This window comes from Periplaneta americana, chromosome 11, assembly GCF_040183065.1.
Source record: "Periplaneta americana isolate PAMFEO1 chromosome 11, P.americana_PAMFEO1_priV1, whole genome shotgun sequence".
Classification (NCBI taxonomy): Eukaryota; Metazoa; Arthropoda; class Insecta; order Blattodea; family Blattidae; genus Periplaneta; species Periplaneta americana.
Genome location: NC_091127.1, coordinates 7193305 through 7216280, shown reverse-complemented (window position 1 = coordinate 7216280; position 22976 = coordinate 7193305). Strand labels below are relative to the sequence as shown.

Here is a 22976-nt window from a genome sequence, read left to right as displayed (position 1 = left end):
TTTATTTTTCTAAGTCTTCTCTAATTTTAAGTGTAGGTATTGTTAAAATCACTAAAGTTTTGTTATTTTACGTACTTCATATTTCCATTTTATCTTATTGAACTAACTTTTATTTATAATAATTATAATAATAATTATTATTTGCATGTTATAAGGCTGACAGTTTTTATTTAATTTGTACTATTAGTTCAGAGTATGTATTATAGAGATTTATTGTATTCTGTAATATTTTTTTCTACAGATATTCAAATCAAAATTCAGTGGTTGGGATGAAGTGATTGCTGTAGACTTCACACGCACTGCTGAATCTGTTCAGAAAACTGGTGCTGATCTTACCAAATGGGCTCGCCAACAAGAGACTAAGGTATAGTATGGAGTTACTAATCTTGTAGTGTAGGCTTTCACGGCCGGAATCTATAGATCTAGATTCATTTTCCAGGCTGAGAGGCCGTGGTCTGTTGGTTGGTTTTCTAGCAGACGAAACAATTGTTGGTACCCGGTCCTAAACAGAACAGATAAGCAGCCACTACAACAGAAGGACGGAACCCAGAACGGGAGCAGCGAACAAAGCGGCTCGGACCGCAGCGACAACAGGCCTCGGCCCGCTAGTTGCACCATAAATACACCCGCACAACCAGCCACAGGATCAGTTGCCTCAGGTACGCCGAGAAGAGTTTTGCGACCTCGGATACCACTCCACTGAAGATGTCTGCCGCAGTTGCAGACGAAACGTCAGGTAGAAAACCAACCAACAGACCACGGCCTCTCAGCCCGGAAAATGAATCTAGATCTGAGTTACTAATGTTCGGAATTTTGCACATCTGAAGAATTAATTTAAATATTTTGCCCTGGCAATCATATTCAGATAGTGTTTATATGGTTTAGTTTTACAAAATATATAAAAAACGATGATCACATTGATGATAATAAGGATGATGATGGAAAAGAAGTAGAAAACATACTTTTGAAATAATACTCTCCAGAAATCTGTACTTTCATCACCGGCATTTCTGTAAAAATCTCAGCTTTATTCTTGCGTTGTTTATCTTCTCTGCTATGAGTCTGAAACGAAACAAGAATAATGTTTCTACAATATTGAATGTAATCAGTACTTGAGAACTGTCATTCAGCTCTATGCAAAACCAAGTAATTTCCACATAGGTTGGATTACAACTGCACTACATTAACGCTTGTACAAATTGTAGGCATGAATTGAGAATCTGCTACCTTCTGTAGACTGCTAATGGTTCCGAACTCATTCTCTTTAGTTACTTGGATTTGTAATACATATTTTCCAGTATTCTGTTGAGGATTTTTGTACCTATATGTTCTAGCAATTTCTATCTTTCATCTATTTACTTTGTATCATTATTTATAAAACTGTCTAATAATTTACATTCTTTTAATGATCTGAAGTACTTTATTTCTTTATTTTTATTACTTGCTTTAATTGTCTAAGATATACTTTTATTCAAAAATACTTTGAACGCGTATTTTTATAATATTGTATCTTGAAGTTTTCTAAATGTACCGCAGAGTCCTGAACCTCGTATTCTAGTTACACTCATAAATACAGTTTCTTGATCATTTTGAATGCCTGCACTACCATAACTGCCTACTAGGTAAGCTGTAATTGAAATTATGGCATAAATTCTTAACGAAGAGAGGTAGGTGTGTGTGTGCATGTGCATGTTTTTTTTTTCTTCAGGTTTGACTTTTTCGAAAGGAGAGTGAGTGAATAAGTTGAGATTTTACGTATAATCAATCCACTTCCAAGGTTGACACCTCTGCTGAGTATATATGCCATAATATTTTCGATTTATACAGCACCAGTGAGGGAGGTTATGGGTGAAATTTCTATTTTCTACATTCTTCTTTGTGTACACATAATCATGATGTGATACATAATAATGAGATAATGTTTCATTTCTGTGAGTCAATTAGTTTCTGAGTTATTAAAAAAAAAATATTTTGAAAAATTAGCATATTTCAAAATTAAATGAGTTGCTAAATTTTTCAGTAAAGTCTATGAATTTTTTTTTTTGCAAGACAAATGGCATTATTTAGGAGGGATTTTTTATAGCCACTGGCATATCTGAAAATAAAAGCTTTCCATTGCCACTAAAAATATTAAATTTTTTATTTCGAAAAGTATTCATTTACTCATAAAACCCATGTGCTATTTTGTTAACCACAGTATAGAATGCAGTAAAAACTTCATATTTTAGCATAAAAATTATAAGAGCCTTTGCACTTCGAACCTGATGAAATATGCTGGAAGGAAAAATGTGAGAAAATTTGCATGGAATTAAAATTCAAGGGTGCAGCCATTGATATATCGCGTAATTTGTATGCTTTCGAGCACTGCAAAGCATTTAAACTTATAAATAAGAGATTGCTGATTCATTTTTCCCAAGAAAATGGAAATGCGATTTTTTATTGAAAAAGACCAAAATTTCACCTGTCTCCCTCCTTAAATAAACTCTATCTCATATTTTGTTAATAGTAGCACTATGAAGAATTTGAAAGCAAGTAAATGTTGAAGTTGAAATGCAGTGTAGTGTAATGTAATTAATTAATTAATTACTTGGTTCTCCACTTTAATGTTTTAAAATTTGACTTTCCCGAATAGGCCGATCTTGCTGCCCTGTTTACACCTCGGCAACCACCAATGTCAGCAGCTGAAGCTCAGCAGCTAAGTGAGGAATGGAATGAAGATCTAGAGGCGATGGAAGCTTTTGTTTTGGAAGGGAAGAAATTTGTGAGGTTGCCAGAAGAGGAACTAGGTATGTAAAAAATGGAGTGTTCTGTTCTAAAAATTAATATTCTGAATTTAAATAAATGAAAGAAATTACAAGGCCAATGATTATGATATGAGGGGTTCACAACCAGAGTGGACCAAGTCCTTCTGGAATCATTTGACAATAAAGTGATTTGACCTCTTGCACTCCAATATTTTTCAAAGATATTATCATGGTCAGCCACTGAAGCACAGATTTTGAGGTGTTCCAAATCCATTTCTTGGTTTGAGTTGCACAATGGGCAGTTAGGGGACTGATATATTCCAATTCTATGCAGGTGTTTGGCCAAACAGTCATGGCCTGTTGCCAATCTAAATGCAGCTACAGACGATTTTCGTGGTAAATCAGGAATTAACCGTGGATTTTGATGCAGAGACTTCCATTTTTTTCCCTTGGGATTGTGTTAATAATTTGGAATAATTTTGAGAAATTGAGTCTTAAAGTTCCTGGTTCATGCTTAGCAACCTTCGCCTTCCATAGGAAATGCTGCTCTCTGTGGAGTAATAAATGAGTTATGGACTTGGCAATGAATAAATCTAAGTTTTCTTCATCCGAAATTGTATTAATCCACAATCTGACCACTGGTGGATTTGGTCCACTCTGGTTGTGAGCCCCTCATATATTGGTTTTGCTACATATGTTATAAAAATTCAGACACATAATGAGGAATGCCCTTCTACTCCCTTTCCTTGTATTTGGTGTAAGGAGAATGTTTATACCATATCTGCTGTTGGTTAGAGACCAGTAGATATGCTTCATTGATACAGCGTATTATAAACAATACATTTTAATAGTTGTACAAATGCACTACATATGAAAAGTATGTGTTGTCTTTTTCAGTTATGAATATATGAAAATGAAAATATCATATCGTCACCTGAATGCAAGAACTAGGTAACTTGATTTTTCATATTTTGTGGCATCGCCTATTTACTTATTTATTGCACTAAGGAATATATCTCGTTTTCTTTTACCTATTTCTTATATTGGAAAATAGATGTCGCTGGTATCGTTCGATCAATTACCTAGTTCTTGGATTACATTTTGTGCGATTTTTGCTATGCTATAAAAGAGATAACTAAAAAACGCAAATTTTGAGGTACCTAGTTCTTGTATTCACATGACGATATGAAAGAAAGCTAATATTTGAATGTTTCTGAAAAAATTGAAACTGTACAATTAATTATTATGGAAAGTACTGTATATCATATTCAAAACATTGTCAAGGAAACTGAATTTATGCGAATATCCAACTTGCAGGCCACTTTCACAGTCGCGATTGTTACGTCTTCCTGTGTCGCTATTGGGTTCCTGTTGATGTGCCAGATGAAGCAAATGAGGAAGCTGAAACGGAACAGGAGCAAGTAGAGGATGACTTTCAGTGTGTCGTGTACTTCTGGCAGGGCAGAGAAGCATCGAACATGGGTTGGCTAACCTTCACTTTCAGGTAATTTCAGCTTTCTAGTTATTTATTACTAATGTAGCATTACTAACATTAGCTAACTGATAGCTCTATAGATATTTATACTTGTAAGCTTAGGACCAGACAGTGCATCAATTTTCACAAACTGGCAGAGTAATTTATGCAGTAAATCTTTTAAAAATATATACATATGTGCCTGGTGACTCTTTCTGCAGAGTCAAATTGAAAGAATGAAAGAGACACTAGCAGTGGCGTAGCCAGACTAATTATTTTGGGTGGGCCAGATGTGCAGGGTTTGGAATGTACCTGACCCATCTCCTGACAATGCCGCTGCCGCCATCTCTCTTGAAACTCATTCTCGGAAGTCTTATTTAATAACATGCAAGGCATACCTATACAAACGCTTCATAAGGTGAACTGGAGCTGTCGAGATTTCCTAGCAACGAATCTGTCGATCGCTAATGAAAGATTCTTTAAGAAATCCCAACTTTTCTCCCTCTCAATGGATAGAATTGCTAGATTACAAAGCCTTGTGCTTGACATAATTGTCGAATTTTTCTTTGTTTCAGAGCTTTGAAAAGTTTTATATCATTGCCTTAATGAAGCTCGAACATTTCCTAATATCCATTTTTGGAGACTGAGATGCTTCTGATAATGAATTTTCAAGAGCAAGAATATCGTCTAAACATACCAAATAAAATGAAGAGTCCACTGCAAGAATGATGGATGTCACTTTCTTGTCGAAAATGAACCAAGACTGTCAATGCATAGCTTAAGACATATAAAATGTACATAGAGAATTATATGGCATTAACACTGATAGTCATTGTCCAGTAATGATCGGAAAATCACAGTTAAGCTTTGAGCACTAAGCATTTCAAACTTTCAATTGCTTCTCCTGAAAAATGTATTCCAAATGACATCCATCATTCTTGCAGTGGAGTCTTCAAATAAGGTGACAAATTTTTCTAGCTGATGTAACAATTCAGTAGTCTCCACAGCTTCCTTCTTTTTATCGCTGTCAGACAATTTTTAGGCCCAAGCCAACACAGTTAAATTGGCTCTTGAAGAAATGAATGCATTTTTGACTTCTTACCTTGATGCTATCGACTGTAACTATTGCTCTGGATCCATGATTTAGTTTTAATGTTGAGTATTTTCCATCGCATATTTTTTGAGTGGGCCTGGGCCCACCTGGCTCACCCGCTGGCTACACCACTGGACACTAGACACTGCAAGAAGGGTAAATAAACTTTTATCTTGGAATCATTAAATGAATTTTGAAGTCTCTGTAAAGTTGAAATTGAAAATTCAAGTAAACCAAATGATACAAAATAGAGTCTGGCACAGTACTTGTGAAAAAAGCTGATAAACCTTAGAAAACGCTGATGTCAGCTTTAAAAGCTGACACTTGGCAGCCCTGATAAAAATTGATTTCTTTGCCTCTAGACGGAAGTATCATAGGTTCAGCTTGGCTGAGGGCTGTGGGTTTCATGTGGAAAAAATCCTTTTAAGCCATTGTTTCCGTGTAGTAGATTTTGCTGCACATGTAATAGATTTCCTTTTTCGTGAATAAAGATGAGTAAAGAAAAAATTCTATGTCCAAACCCAATATTAATCTTGGTAATTTGTCACCCTTTGCAGCGCTGCAAAAGTAGCGATGTGTGACAGTACCTTTAGTTGTCAGTTTCTCAACATTTAAATGAACCCAATATATTGCGACTTTTTAATTCAAACAATAATGTTGCTTTTAATCACAACAATCATGACTTTCTATAACTGAATTTAAACACTCCCGTAAACAATGAGAATTTCACTCCACACAGCAACACAGTATTCGTTATTGCACTCTACAGACGACATTGACAATTCACTTGGATTATTGAGAACAACAATGTACTTCTAATCTCAACTAACATTCACAAAGCACTATTTACAAAACAAAACTGTCAGTTCACAGTTCATTTGTCTTAGCTAGTTCTTGTAGCTCATTCACTCAAGTTCACCGTATATAGAACCCAAGACTTGCAGAGACAGTCCACTGGACTCGAACTCAAGACTTCCAACTGCGTTGCTTCTGCCTGGATGCTGCTCAAGTTCACTCGCCTGGGCACTGCTGCACTCGCTGTTCAATACCAACAACAACTGGCTCGCTCCTTCTTCGCGTCTCCTTTTATCACTAAACCATACTTTCCAGAAACTACGATGCTCGAAATTTCTACAGATGCTGAGAGAATGGCGCCTCCCGAGACTTCTCTGGATTTCTCCCCTCAGTCGCAGTTGCTTTACTTCCCCCTCTCTGCTGCGGCCCAGTGTGCCGTCGTCTACCCTCTCAGGTAGGCAGACGTTCCCCTTACGTCCGTCCCCTCCAGTGCTCACGACGCCGGCCTTCCTCTCTCTCCGCGTGACTCGTCTCCCGCGCCTCGTTCCTGCCACACGCGCCCCCCTTTTGCAGGATGCGTGATCGACTCTCGACGTGGCTGTCACAATATTAAAACTTTTACCTTTTCTCCCTGAATTCAAATTACTGAGAAACATAATACCGGTACCTAATTGTTTATGTTACAGTCTCCAAAAGAAGTTCAAATCATTATTTGGAGAGAAACTGGAAGTTGTACGCACACATCAACAGCAAGAAAATCTCAAGTTTATGGCACACTTCAAGCGAAAATTCATAATTCATCAAGGCAAGAGAAAGGAGACGTTACCACGTGACACACCACCTCCAGTGGAATTCTACCACCTGCGGTCTAATGGTAGTCCCTTGTGCACACGCCTTATTCAGATCAAGCCAGATGCTACCGCTCTCAATCCTGCATTCACGTAAGTTCAAAATTAATATTGTGCATACATCTTACAGATTCCCTTCTCTTTTCACAAATCAGCTAAAGGCTGGTTCACAATAAACCGGAAACAAGAATCGGAACGAAAACGAAAACGGTAAAATTGTTAAAATGTGTACATTTAAATGTGAGTATTCACAATTAACGAAAATCTTGCCGGAGCCTGGGATCGGGAACGGAGAGTTGGCCAAGTTTCAACTTTGGCGTTCACGTTTCCGATCACAGCCCACTAGATTCATTCTATTGCCATCTAAAAGCTATTTTGTCGTCGTATATTTTGTAGCAGAAAGACCGTAACATAACCTAAGCATTATTTTGTTCTGTGCTGTGCATCATGGAGCAAGTTTTATTTGATGAAATTCTAATATTGAGTGTTGAGGAAAATCCTCACTTTTACGATAAGCGGCGCGCCTCGTATAAAGATGAGAAAATGAAGGAGAATACGTGGCTTTCAATAGCTGCATCTTTGAACACTGATCGTAAGTGAATCATATTTTATTACTGTATTGGTTGTATTACACACTACATATTCATGCTTCAATTCAATAACTACTGTTGTGTTCATTTTTGTTCTATTACAAATGTTTCGTCTCTAATTATTTTACGTCATGGTAGACTTAAAATAGGTTGTGATAATAAAGATGCATGGGCATATTTATAGTACCGTACCCAATGAAATGTTTCAGTTGAAATTTCGAAGTTGGTTAATCTGTGTTAATATTGGCTGCCTTGTACTCATAAGAGAACACCATTGGTCAATTATATACAAATAACATCAGAATGCGTAATATCGACTTCACATATCGTAAAACTGGCTTCATTTATACACCAACGGATCCTTGATCTCCAGAGAACAAGGTGCCGGTGCAGGTGTTACGTGCTGTCTCTTCTCACTTTATAGATCTCTTGGATATGGAACAACAAGTTTTGATGGAGAAATCATTGCAATAAGTGAAAGTCTCAGGAATCTTCTATGCCACATCAATAAATTTAAGAATGCAGTTATATTGTCAGACTCCAAAGCAGCTATTCTATCAATAGTCTCTAAACACACACCTTCATCTCAAACAGCAGAAATAACTAAAATGCTCTCTCAATTAATATCACTCAATAAAAGAATTGTATTCCAATGGATACCATCCCATTGTGGAATCCTGGGAAACGAGAATGCGGATGCTTTAGCAAAGAAGGGCAGCACTGCTACTTACAGACCTGTTACTAAATCTACGTATTACTCTGTGAAGAGATTTATTAAATCTACATACTTAGACTTCAACAAACAAAATTTGATAACACAATCTCAAGGGAAAAAATGGAACTCTCTGCATCATAATCCACAGTTAATTCCCGATTTACCACTAAAATCGTCTGTAGCTGCATTTAGATTGGCAACAGGCCAGGCTGTTGGGCAAAACACCTGCATAGAATTGGAATATATCAGTCTCCTAACTGCCCATTGTGCAACTCAAACCAAGAAATGGATTCGGAACACCTCAAAATCTGTGCTTCAGTGGCTGGCTGAAAAATATTGGAGTGCAAGAGGTCAAATGACTTTATTGTCAAACGCCTGGCATTAGAAAACAACAACAACACATATCGTTAATGACATGCATATTGATGTGCGTAGTCGTCTATGTTCTCGGTTTATTGTGAATAAAAAATTTTCATATTCACGTCCTCTGCTTCTCGTTTTCATTCTGGTTCTCGTTCCTGGTTTATTGTGAATCCGCCTTTATGGAAGATTAAAAAAAAAATAATTGACAGTAGAACAAACAATATCTAGAGAAACAGATTGTTTTTCTTGTAATCCTGAAAGGAAAGATATTAATTATTTAGAAAAATATCTTTTTCCCATTCAAAGGTGACAGTGTAAGTATTTCGAGTGTATTTTGAGTGCTGTAATCATGGTGTAATCCTTATTTTACGAAAATGATCGGACATAATTAAAATACATTATTGAATATTTGGAAAGATTATTTTCTAGATTGAATGCCGTGTTTATGTAGCAACGTTTATCACGCAATATTTTCTCTGCCAAGATCTCTTTATCTTTATTATCAGCTATCTCTTCTCCCAATTAATGGAGGAGGGGGCTGTGTTTTGAGACGACCCATAACTAATATAGTAAAAAAACCACAGTCTAGTATATACAGTCACGAAGCTCAATACATAGTAAATATGCATCCATAGATAGTTGCTAACCGCTAGGATTGCTAATATCGCCTCATTACAGACAATGCGACATAGTACCGGCACAGTGTATTGTTCCTAGCACCCTCACAACTCAAGCTTCGTGACTGTATCTACTAGAATGTGGTAAAACCTCCATTACACAAACCTCTGTCAAGCAAAAACTGGTTTAACCGAAACATGTAAGTTGTGCAACTGAATTTTTATAAAGAAATTCAAAAGTAATACCGTGTACTATATATGAGTAGCTTAATATCAAAGACGGATATCTGACCTTAATCGAAATTTAAATAGGTGTGGTTTTTATACAATTTTTCATGTTCTTTCCAGTTATAGTGAAACCATATGCAAACTCTAACACTACATTTATAAAATAAATTGTGGTAAATATTACAAAGAACACTGTGAATTAGAAAACTGCCTCTAGATCAAAACTATGGAGATGACAGATGTCCTTCTTTGATATTAAGCGACTCATATAATATGAAATTTAATACAAAATTTACAAATGTAATCTTCATCTTACGATGTTCGGTGACGTATACACGTCCATTGATGTGACATATTAATGAATTTAAATACTATTATAGTCACAAAATTTACATTGCATTCATATTTATTTTTAATTTCAACACTTTTATAGGCAAAATGTAAGGGCAAAGTAGAAGCAGTGTCGAAAATGTAAGCAGTAGTTGTCACTAAGGAGATCAGAGGAGTGTGTGTGAGGACAACACGTCCTATTGTTTACGGGAACTAACCCCTAGTTTACGGGAACTAACCTCTAGAACTAAGCAGGCATGACATTGCTGCCAGAAAAAAACGTGAACAAGAAACCCAAAAGAAAATTTCGCACTTTTTTCAAGAAAGAAATGGTGAAGAATCAGTATTTGAAGAGGTGGATTCCAAACTGACCGAAGTCCAAATTACAAGTTATGAGAAAAATGACAAAAAAAATGATAAAATAAATTTGACTCCCTTAGATCTGTTTGGTCCACACCTGTGGAGTAACGGTTAGCGCAGGTGGCCTGGGTTCGATTTCCAGTCGGAGCAAGTTACCTGGTTGAGGTTTTTCCCGGGGTTTTACCTCAACCCAATATGAGCAAATGCTGGGTAACTATCGATGCTGGATCCCGGACTCATTTCACCGGCATTGTCACCTTCATCTCATTCAGATGCTAAATAACTAAGATGTTGTTAAAGTGTCGTAAAATAACCTAGTAAAAAAAAAATTAGATCCATTTGACACTAAGTCAAGACTTAGGGGAGTCTGTTAAATAAACTTACATTTATATATGTAGCCTTGAAAATGATAAATTAAAACATGAATAAAGCACGTTAAAATCTTTGAAAAAGGACTTAGGACATTTTGGAATCCACCTCTTCATTTAGGTTGGTAATACTCTACCTACTGTAAGCATTGTGTATCAACTTTTCTTTTAATAGTACATGTGATGGTTTCATGCATACAACTTATGAGTCAATTTCTAACATTTTTTACCCTAAAAAAATAATATTCGTATATTATCCGAAATTTTGTTTATCTGAAATGGGGTCAGCTTGGAAACATCTGATGATGATGTTGATTTTTCATGTATGTTTATTTGCGTAGAAATTAAAAAAAAATTGCATACACAAAATTTTTGTACTGGAGGTAGTGTATTGTGCATCTATCTTTATTCATGATGCTAGTATTGTATTAATTTCCTGTTATTACAAAATGAGAAAAAAATACAAAAAACTTGCAAAGCATGTATACTTTAATAATATGCTGGGAAGAAACAAGTATTTCTCCTTCATTAATGAGGTTTTCTTTTGTGTTGATTATAGATATATATTAAAGGTGCCATTTGATAATGAAGAACAATCTGGAATAGTATACGTGTGGATTGGTTCGAAGGCAGACCCAGATGAAGCCAGACTAGTTGAAGAGATTGCAGAAGAAATGTTCAACAATGTGAGTTCAGGGAGTAATTGTTACAAAGACAGTATAATTTTTATTCGCTTTATCCATCATTTTCCCAAAAACAGGTCCATCAAAATAGAAAACATGAGTAAAACTTGTCATGTATAGTGTGTGCTGTAAAGGAACTTGCGAAGTTTTCATTCGTGATGTTCTACTATCCATGAAGCAATAGTGACAATTACTTTTATTTCTGACCTATATATACACATGTGATATTTTTGTATTTCTCTGCTTGTATTAATTCTTCTATTATTCTTGTTTAAAGCCATGGATTGGATTTCAAACACTGAACGAAGGTGAGGAGCCAGACAACTTCTTCTGGCTGGGTCTGGGAGGCCGAAAGGAATATGACAGAGACGCAGACTTCATGAACTACACTCGCCTGTTCCGATGCTCCAACGAGAAGGGATATTTCACTGTCTCAGAGAAATGTTCTGATTTCTGTCAGGTTAGTGTAAATGTGTAAAGAAATTTAAGTAGCGATACAATTTAATCTTACATGGATTCTAAACACAGCTGCAGTAAATGGAAGTTAAGATATGTGTAGGAGAATGCTGTATTATCTAATGTAAAATCCAAAAAAACTTTGAATGGATGGAACTTCCTTTTTTCATTATAATATACTTTTTAAAATAAAATATATAACATTATTTTCTGATGTATGTTATACTGAGATTTCACTGTATGTAGGATGTCCAATTGTTTCTATAAGCAATCACTGTTTCATTTAACAGAACATTTTTCGAAACGAATTTGTTTGGAAAAATCAGTGATAATAAAAAATCATACTTATTTAGAAGTCTTGGAGAATTCAGACTAGTTCTTCAAGAGAGAAAAATAAATGTAGTCAGTTGACTTGAAGATTTCAAGAGGTGGAATTAGCTCTTATGATTTAAATTTTTCGGAATATGCATTATACATATTTCTCGTATTAAATTTTATCATACCTGGTTAACATGTTTCGGTCTGTTATTGACCTTCTTCAGAACTGGCTGTTGCTGATCTTGGCGCCTTTTGTTTTGTTTCCTGTGGAGGTGTGTTTGTGTAGTGTAATGTGGAATCAAAAAGTGTGTGTGTTCTGAAATTGAGTTGTGTGTTGAGAATTTCATTTGGATGTGTTTTTGTGTGTCTGTATATTTCATATTGTTCTAGTGTGTTTAGTTTCTGGCTTTTTGTTTGGATGTGTAGAATTTCCATGTCGCTGTAGGTGTGGTTAGCATTTGTGATGTGTTCTGCATATGTGGAGGTGTTTTGTAATTTTGTTATGGCTGTGATGTGTTCTTTGTAACGTGTTTGAAATGATCTGCCTGTCTGTCCTATGTAGAAATTGTTGCAGGTGTTACATTTGAGTTTGTATACAGAACAAATAATACTCTACAAAAACATCTCAACACAGAAACAACACAAACAAACAAATACAATCACACAGGCGTATAGAAACTCAAATGCAACGCCTGCAATAACTTCTACGTAGGACAGACAGGCAGATCATTTCAAACACGTTACAAAGAACACATCACAGCCATAACAAAATTATAAAACACTTCCACATATGCAGAACACATCACAAATGCTAACCACACCTACAGAGACATCAACACAGACATGGAAATTCTAACATCCAACCAAAAAGCCAGAAACTAAAAACACTAGAACAATACGAAATATACAGACACACAAAAACACATCCAAATGAAATTCTCAACACACAACTCAATTTCAGAACACACACACACTCTTTGACTCCACATTACACTACACAAACACACCCCCACAGGAAACAAAACAAAAGGCGCCAACCAGTTCTGAAGAAGGTCAATAACAGACGAAACATGTTAACCAGGTACAGTAATATTTAACACGAGAAAGACGTAGAATGCATATTCCGAAGTGATATAGTTTTAAAAGTTGTGTAATCAAGATGAATTAAATTTTTTTTCAGGATGATCTGGCAGATGATGATATCATGATCTTGGACAATGGCGAGCAAGTGTTCCTGTGGTTGGGTGCCAAGTGCAGTGAAGTGGAAATCAAACTTGCGTACAAATCTGCCCAAGTAAGCAAAGATTTCAAGTATATTACCATAATTACTAACGACAAAATTATCCTCAAAGAAAATAAACGTCTTACCATTTTAAAATCAATAATTTAACATAATGGTATGTTACTTCTTACTACAGCAAATCAGTAAGTAAACTTTAAGATATTAGAAAAGTTCGTAACAACTATAATTTTTCACCATAGTTTTTGTAACTGTTGAGATTTCGTAGGCTGTGGACATCCATCTCTTCTCAAGGTGGAATGTATTTCCAGCTGTTGCACCTGACCCTGCACACTGGTGATGGCTAAGGACGTGTTATGTGTTGCAGGTTTATATCCAACACTTACGTGTAAAGCAGCCTGACAAACCTCGAAAGCTTTTCCTCACACTAAAAAACAAGGAGTCAAGGAGGTTCACCAAATGCTTCCATGGTTGGGGTCCCCATAAAAAGCCACCTGAATAACCATACCACCACCAGAATGTGGATTAATTGATGCAAAGACTAAAACTGAAGAGGTGGGAAAACTACTAATCAAGAAAGAATGTTTCATACTTTGCAAATTATTTACTGCACAAATTTGGTAAAAAAACTAAACAATTTTCAGTTTAATTTATGAAGTTTACTAAGCACATTTTGTTGGGTGTAAGCCAAAGTTTGAAGTTCTTGTGGAAAGTATTTATTTTTCACCAAGTTTGTATTAATATTTACACTTTGTATATTTTTCACTTGTAAATAGATAATAAAGGATTCTTGTGGAAAGAGAATATTTCGATAACGAAGGGAAATGAGGATTTATCAAGGGAATCATGGCTGCCAAAGGGCCTCACTCCAGTTGATGTAGGAATGATGCTTCTGTAAATGACAGTTCCCTGACATAAATGTTGTTTCTGAATCTCTGGAGTAAGTCGGCGCATTTGGGTAGAGCCTATCAGTGCGGGAATGTGTTGCGGGCTGCATCATCTCGCGGCTGCTAAGGAGTAAGATGCCACGGCGCATGGCATCTTAATCTGCTGTCCAGGTTTCACTAGCAACGAAATATTTATTTATTGTATAGTCTACAATAATTTGACATGTTGTGAATTCAGTGTTGTGTTGATTTCTGCAAGTATGGTTCTCACAACAGAGGAGAAAATGTTTATCGCAGCATTATTTCCGGTCATACGGAGTACTGAAATTACAGACAAACTCTGAAAATCAAGATAACTCATTATAACATGCAAGGCGACATAAGACTGATCCTGTACGACGGAACTTCTCGACGACAGCTAACATTGTTGTGTTATTTGGTGCCGCATTGTTACATCGCTCCTGGTGCTGCTCTTTAACGTGGCGCAAGCTGGCCATTCTGACGCCCCACTCCGTATGACCGGAAATAATGTTGGACGATAAACACCTTCTCCTCTGTTGTGAGAACCATAATTGCAGAAATCAACACAATACTGAATCCACAACACATTGAACTATTGTATGCGATAAATATATATTTTGTTGCTAAGGAAACGTGGACAGCAGATAAGCGATAATTTCAGTACTGTTTGTTTTGGCGCATACCGTATAGATCCTCCGGTATCACAACAGCTGTTGCAATCTTCCGAAAAAAAAAAAAACACCATTCCCTCTTGTGCAACATGTAACATAATCCAAAGAATATTCAGCAAAAAAAAAAAAAAAAAATTACAGGTCATAGTTAGCAAGCAACAATAAAAATGGTACACTGAACTTCAGCTTGCCTGATGATATTATTATTTAGTTCTTGTGACTTCACGAACTCTCACTCCACGATATTCTATATTCTGGGAATTATTTGTATTACTGCTTGCTGATTGTGACCTATAACTTGTTTCGCTGAATAATCTTTGATGTTACATGTACGTACTCAAAACACTACCTTCTGCATCATCTCGAAAGTGTTGTCCTTGATATTTAAGGATCTCTTGAGGTTTGCGTGGATTTACATCTGCTGTTAATATGAGTAATGAACTAAAGATTTACACATCATTTATCTTCTAAAGTTTTGTTACTTCCATATGTTAAATTAGTATATTTTGGTTGTATATAAAGGTAAAGGTAGCCCCTTCATATACCATGAAGACATTTTGGGACATGAAGGTATATAGAGCCCCATGCTTTGACCTGGCACTAGAATGAGGTGGTGTGGTCAGCACCATGCTCCGACTGTCTTTCACTGTCAATTTGATATGAGGCTGAGTGAACCTTGGGGCCGTTCTGGAAGTTGGGCAACAAGAAAATCCTGTCACCACGCGGGATCAAACCCCCAGATCTTCCAGTCCGTAATCAGCTGCTCAACCGAGCTATCCAGCTACCTTTGGTTGTTTATCCTATCAGGAATATCTGTTTAATGTTGCCCAACTGTTCCATTTATTAATATACAGCATTTCTATTCCATTCCACCTTCACCATCATTGTTTATTTCAATGTATCCCGAATTTAAAAGAAAACTTACAAATTAAACCAAACCCTTTAACTCTATTAAATATAGAATATAATCTTAATTTAACACAAGAAATACTGAAATCAGAAGTAAACACTGAAATACTGAAACAATTGTCTTTAGAGACAATTAATATTAGGTACCCTCCACAAAACTGGCTTCATTTATACACCGACTGATCCTTGATCTCCAGAGAACAAGGTGCCGGTGCAGGTGTTACGTGCTGTCTCTTCTCACTTTATAGATCTCTTGGATATGGAACAACAAGTTTTGATGGTGAAATCATTGCAATAAGTGAATGTCTCAGGAATCTTCTATGCCACATCAATAAATTTAGGAATGCAGTTATATTGTCAGACTCCAAAGCAGCTATTCTATCAATCGTCTGTAAACACACACCTTCATCTCAAACAGCAGAAATAACTAAAATGCTCTCTCAATTAATATCACTCAATAAAAGAATTGTATTCCAATGGATACCATCCCATTGTGGAATCCTGGGAAACGAGAATGCGGATGCTTTAGCAAAGAAGGGCAGCACTGCTACTTACAGACCTGTTACTAAATCTACGTATTACTCTGTGAAAAGATTTATTAAATCTACATACGTAGACTTCAACAAACAAAATTTGATAACTCAATCCCAAGGGAAAAAATGGAACTCTCTGCATCAAAATCCACAGTTAATTCCCGATTTGCCACTAAACTCGTCTGTAGCTGCATTTAGATTGGCAACAGGCCATGATTGTTTGGCCAAACACCTGCATAGAATTGGAATATATCAGTCCCCTAACTGCCCATTGTGCAACTCAAACCAAGAAATGGATTCGGAACACCTCAAAATCTGTGCTTCAGTGGCTGGTCATGATAATATCTTTGAAAAATATTGGAGTGCAAGAGGTCAAATGACTTTATTGTCAAACGCCTGGCATTAGAAAACAACAACAACTTTGGAATATTCTTCTGGGGAAACCAGTTGTCTATTATGTGGAGAATTTTTTTGTTTCAAAACTCTCTCTTCTTTCCAATGCAAGAAGCCACAAGTGAAAATGTTACCAGTCATAAATGATCTTTGGTTGTGATGGTAATTATGGTAGGGAATTTATTTAAAAACAACTTGGGCATCTGTATTTCCTATTAATCAAAGTAATTGGTTTATTTATGTTTGCTGAAATTTACACACAGCATTGCTGTTATTTCTTTCGATTTCTTCCTGCTGATACACTTTTCGTCTTTGAATGCCCATGTATGATTTGGTGGCATTAAAAAAAGAAGTCATTTTATCAACATTAAATATGTTGGAGCATATCTTTCAGAGCTTACCTCAACTGTTCCTCCTTCCAAGTCTCCATGAACCCCATAGTGCATCTTTTGCTTCTTTACTCACAGTACAATGGACTGTTTCTGAAATGATGTAACCATCCTGTTCTGAGGTTGCAGCACCCATTAGGTCGGATTCTGTAAGCCCCATATGATAGGGTGACAGAGTATGGAAATAGGCAGGATGGATGAAGATTGTGATAATGATGAAATGAGTCCGTCCACACCAGCGTGTCTGGCCGCGAAACCAAGTGGCCCGGGTTCGAATCCCAGTTGGGGCAAGTTACCTGGTTGAGGTTTTTTCCGGGGTTTTCACTCAACCCAATACGAGCAAATGCTGGGTAACTTTCGGTGCTGGACCCCGAACTCATTTCACCGGCATTATCACCTTCATTTCATTCAGATGCTAAATAACCTAGATGTTGATACAGTGTCGTAAAATAACCCAATAAAATAAAAAAATGAGTCCCGGGGCCTGATGCTGAAAGATATCCAGCATTTTTCTCTTAATGGATGGAGGGAAAACCCAGGAAAAACCCTCAACCAGGCAACTTGTCCAAACCAGAATTTGATCCTGGGTCCACTAGTTTCGCAGTCAGATATGCTAACCACTAATCAAAGCGGTGGACTGTTTGTTAAATGTAATTATTAAGAAATTAATTAAAAGGTACTTATCAGGTGATATGCAAGAAGAGAAACTGTTGCTGGTTTCTAGGATGTTAATCTCATTTTCTAATCGTGTGATATAGTTTTATAGAAATAAAATATCTTTTTGGTTTTCAGGACTAAAAATGAAGTATAGGGTTTTAAAAAGTAAGAGATAACTTTAATCATTCATATTTTCATTTTCTACAAAATTTAGAAAATTCTGACACTGGCATATTACACAAGAAATAGGAATCTGCTCTGTTAATATCTGGCGATCTTGCAGGCCAAATTACAGGAAAATGCCTACTGATAACAAAAAAAAATCTTGTGTAGGAAGTCAATGCCAGAATTTTTAAGATTGCGTAGAGAATATGAGCAATTCTCTTGCTTTTGAAAAACCTTATATAATGAAGTATGATGTTGGAAGTCATGAAATATTACTCCTAGTTGAATTGTGGTATGGTTTGCACTCCTGTCCATTTCTTTTTCATAGAACAGTCTAGGGATGTCTCACACTAATTCAGGAAAGCTATCTTGACGTGACTCACTAGAAACAACCATAACTTCCTTCCCTATTACCTCATCTGAAAATTAATATTCAATAACAAAATTGTTTTGATTGGTCACAAAATGTATGTTACCATTGCTATGTTCCCAAATTGTGCAACTGCATGCAGTAGGTTGCTTACGAGAAAGACTCTAATCTCTAACACAGAATTAAGGTACTTATTTAGTAACTTACTGGCTTTTAAGGAACCCGGAGTTCATTGACCCCCTCACATAAGCCCGCCATTGGTCCCTATCCTGAGCAAGATTAATCCAGTCTCTACCATCATATTCCACCTCCCTCAAATACATTTTAATATTATCTTCCCATCTACGTCTCGGCCTCCCAACTAACACTCTATATGCATTTCTAGATTCATCCATACGTGCTACATGCCCTGCCCATCTCAAACGTCTGGATTTAATGTTCCTAATTATGTCAGGGGAAGAATACAATGCGTGCAGTTCTGCATTGTGTAACTTTCTCCATTCTCCTGTAACTTCATCCCTCTTAGCCCCAAATATTTTCCTAAGCACCTTATTCTCAAACATCCTTAACCTATGTTCCTCTCTCAAAGTGAGAGTCCAAGTTTCACAACCATACAGAACAACCGGTAATATAACTGTTTTATAAATTCTAACTTTCAGATTTTTTGACAGCAGACTGGATGATAAAAGCTTCTCAACCGAATAATAACAGGCATTTCCCATATTTATTCTGTGTTTAATTTCCTCCCGAGTATCGTTTATATTTGTTACTGTTGCTCCAAGATATTTGAACTTCTCCACCTCTTCAAAAGATAAATTTCCAATTTTTATATTTCCATTTCGTACAATATTCTCGTCACGAGACATAATCATATACTATGTCTTTTCGGGATTTACTTCCAAACCTATCTTTTTACTTGCTTCCAGTAAAATTCCCTGTTTTCCCTAATGGTTTGTGGATTTTCTCCTAACATATTCACGTCATCTGCATAGACAAGCAGCTGATGTAACCCGTCTAATTCCAAGCCCTCTCTGTTATCCTGGACTTTCCTAATGGCATACTCTAGAGCAGTGTTAAAAAGTAAAGGTGATAGTGCATCTCCTTGCTTTAGCCCACAGTGAATTGGAAACGCATCTGACAGAAACCGACCTATACGAACTCTGCATTTATTTAATAACAGATTTTTAATACAGGGGCATATGACCTATATTCTCAGGGTAGAACCAGAAGCGCCTGCAAGTTTTTATGTTAATAGGGGAAAAACACTTCCTTGATACCAGGGTGTTAATTTATCTCAATGCTGATACATTGTAACAAAACCAACGCACTTGAAAAACATACATAGTCGTAAATATAACAGCTATAAAAAAATCTACATAATATATTAAAAAGTAAATTGTGATTGCTCAAAAGGGGTGATTGTCCCTAATGCAACCTATTCCTGCAGGCGCCCGTGGGTAAAATCACATCTATAGATATAACAAAATACAAACCAATTGTGGAATGAAACACAACACTTTTTATTTACACGACACTTAACTTCAACAATTTTTCATATACAACTAGAAATTCATTGAGGAACTGTAATTTGTTTAAAAAAAGCTTATTACTGTGTAATGAAAGTCCTTACAAGAAAAGTATGTTACCAGGATAAATATTTTACACGTACATGTTCTGCCAAGTAATACAGTTAATATAACTGAAAAGAAACTAGGATTTGAGCATCTATAAAGTCCTGCATTTACAAATGAAGTACAAATCCTTAACTATGTACACAGAGCTAAATTAACAAATTGTATCTAATTATATGTTATGTACATTACTACTCCATCCAGATGGAATAATTGTATTTCTGAATATGTGACATTCCAATACACAGAGCATGATACATAGGTTATTATTACACTACATTTCACACACAGAGGAATTCTTCAAACCTTTATACAGGAGTCTGAAATTCGTGCAGAGGCCACATCTTGTGAATTCTAGGTGAAAATGGAGATGAAAACTTAAGTGACAAAATGTCGCCCAAATAATTTTTAATTGCACAATTGGGCAACATTGCACAAACATAGAATGCCTTAGTTAATCTGTTGTTTAGTGTATTTATCATTTAACTGATAAGCAATAAAATTATTAAAAATTAATAAAGAATAATATAAAGGAATATAATGTAACACAGAAATAATTAGTAAATTACAGAAAGATAATTAAAAAAAAAAAGGGGGAGGTCGTTGGTACTAGGTTTAAAGCAAAGTCTGTATAGCTTGAACTAGATCACAGGAGTAACATTTGCAGAATACAGTGTTACCACCCTGTGCAATTGAAGATTCTTCGGATGAAATTTTGTAACTAATATTTTCATCTCCATTTTTATCCAGGATACACACAATGTAGTTGTGAGCGTGAATTTTGGAACACTCTGTATATATCACAGTTACAAGAAATAGTATATACTGTACTGAATTATACATGAACATGCTTTAAGTTGATGTATGATCCAACAGCATGTCTAAAAAAACTACGAGCACATTTCAATAAAATTTGAACACAATAGTAGTCAAAATCCATTACATCAATAGCCAAAGTTAAAAAATAAATTAATTACATATTTAAATTACAATCGAAGGCAATATAAACAGTAAATAGGAAGTGTTACACACTAACAATACAGTCGTGTGTTTTTGATATAGTATCAGTACCTATCTACTGTAGCCTATATATGAAAGTTGATTTTAAATATCGTTCTCATTAAAATTTGTTTTAAACTCTCAATACAGAAGTAAAATATATTTTTATGTCTTACATTAAAAGCGTAACAAAAAATGTAATACGCACTTATTTCTATTTCCCACAGTTTTGTACTGTTAAAACAAACAATAATATTACATTTTCAGAAAAGCTTTTTTGTTATGCACTAACAGCCTATTTCCGATTGATAAACGATGTGGCATTCTTCTCTGTTGTCGAGATTACATTTTATGAATGAATATGAAAACTCTTATGAAATGCATTTATCATCTTGAAACCATGTGTAAATTTCACGTGCAGTAACTAAGTTATAAAGATTAAATCTCGAAGTACTGGTGAACTCCTCTGGTGTGAAAATGTGGTCAATGGGGCTTATATCCTAAGTAAACACAAGCATTATGATCACAAATACTGAAAAACAGTTTACTTCTACTTCAAGGGAAGAATTCTGGAGCTTCGAAGGTACTACACACCCCACAAGCAGTTGATGTTCAATCTGCAAAGAAACACATATAATAATAAGTACCTATTCATAAAACAGCAATCGTTATGTATTTTGTAAATCTTATGCGGGTACCTGTGACGGAATAACATTTCTTCACAAATTTGGAACAGATGAATAATGAACCTGACATTCACTCAACCTAAGTTATTTAGGGCCTAGCACTAATCTATCTCCTAACCAAACCCTACTTACTCTTGTCACTGACAGTTGGGCTACTTGTTACTGTGGGCGAGTTGGAGTAGAAAAGAAAACCATTTTCTTTTCAGATAAGAACGGTACAAGAGAATGTCAGACACATTATCCTTCTTTTCGCATGAAACATTATAGTTTCATTCTGAAGATTAAAGGCAGCAAACTTAGATATGATTTTAAGGCTGTGGCTAATTATGACATTTTACAGTCATACAATAATACAATCAATTCATCTATTAGAATAGTTAACTTTAATTGTTTTACCTAATTATTTGTCATTAATCATCATCGTCATCATCATCCGAAGGTACAAACAAATCATTTTCTTCCAGAAAATTTGCTATCTTCTTGCTGATATTTGCTCCTATCAATAATCCTGGAATAACTGCAAATACAATACCAATTAAACCGAACGGCGTTTTTCGTGGCTCTGGTAATATTGCTCCCGATGAAGTAGTTGTAGCAGATCTACAATTTTTTAAATTTTTTATTTCTTTGTTAAATAGTCTGGTAAATATCCAAATATTCTGAAGTCTCGTCGCCATTTTTATATTGTATCAGTATCGTCACTGCCGTCTGAATCATAATAATCAGAATTCAGACGGCAGTGCCTATCGTAACCACTCTGCAGGTCAAACTGCAGGTGCTCTGCAGTCAGTGCAATTCGATTTGTGATAACTCGATATCACAGAGAATAATGAACACAGAGCTGCTGCTAAACTGTATTTACCATGGATGAATAATTAATGATTACATATTCATCCATGCATCTACATGTATAATTAAGAATGTAATCAATGATCCAGTGAGAAGTATTGAAGATTCTGCAATCCAAAGAAGAGAAATTTACCTCTGCACAAGGCAAGGAGTACTGTAGATTTTATTTTCAATTCTTTCCATGTTTTGTCCCAACGACAACACAGTAACGATCTTGGAGGCGGTGTATTAAAGCAACATGGAGGACGTAGCAAGTAATCTGGAGAGTTTAGTTCGTAAGTTTATCATGATATATTACTAATTTTCTCTGTCGCTTATAAATAAACGGTACAGTTTATAACAACTGGAATGAGTGACCCATTGACATCACATCATTCGAATGACCTTGTTTACAATTTTGACGTAATTCACTGTGACGTATAAAGGTGTCAAAATATTGTAATTATAAATTAAGTGATGTTTTGGAATTCGTAATTTGTACACCACTTTGTAATCTTTTTAGTAGTAATATTGGATTCCCGTAATATTTGATTTGTGTCATATTGAGGACTATAATATGTTGGCATCTCTTAATGTTTGTAGTCTTAACACAAG

At 35.7% G+C, this 22976-nt stretch overlaps 2 protein-coding genes and 1 long non-coding RNA gene across 5 annotated transcripts in view; 2 read left to right on the top strand and 1 right to left on the bottom strand.

Annotated features, from left to right (window-relative positions):
• Positions 1-14026, top strand: part of fliI (FLII actin remodeling protein) — a 40096-nt gene extending 26070 nt beyond the window's left edge. The window contains exons 16-23 of the mRNA XM_069838873.1: positions 242-364; positions 2633-2786; positions 4062-4248; positions 6793-7047; positions 11085-11211; positions 11486-11668; positions 13163-13276; positions 13590-14026. Coding sequence (XP_069694974.1) covers positions 242-364; positions 2633-2786; positions 4062-4248; positions 6793-7047; positions 11085-11211; positions 11486-11668; positions 13163-13276; positions 13590-13724 — 1278 coding nt within the window. The 3' untranslated portion in view covers positions 13725-14026. The remainder of the gene's footprint in view (positions 1-241; positions 365-2632; positions 2787-4061; positions 4249-6792; positions 7048-11084; positions 11212-11485; positions 11669-13162; positions 13277-13589) is intronic.
• Positions 14027-19713: 5687 nt separating this feature from the next.
• Positions 19714-22514, bottom strand: LOC138708740 (uncharacterized). The gene is made up of 2 exons (XR_011334766.1): positions 21930-22514; positions 19714-21464 (listed from the first exon to the last, which is right to left on the bottom strand). It is a non-coding gene; the product is annotated as an uncharacterized lncRNA (long non-coding RNA).
• Gga (ADP-ribosylation factor-binding protein Gga) overlaps positions 22466-22976 on the top strand; it is a 58083-nt gene continuing 57572 nt past the window's right edge. Inside the window, exon 1 of one of the 3 annotated variants that reach the window (XM_069838870.1) lies at positions 22466-22657. In XM_069838870.1, the coding sequence (XP_069694971.1) occupies positions 22621-22657 (37 nt within the window). In that variant the 5' untranslated portion in view covers positions 22466-22620. The remainder of the gene's footprint in view (positions 22658-22976) is intronic. The other 2 variants (XM_069838869.1, XM_069838868.1) reach the window with 2 other exon arrangements.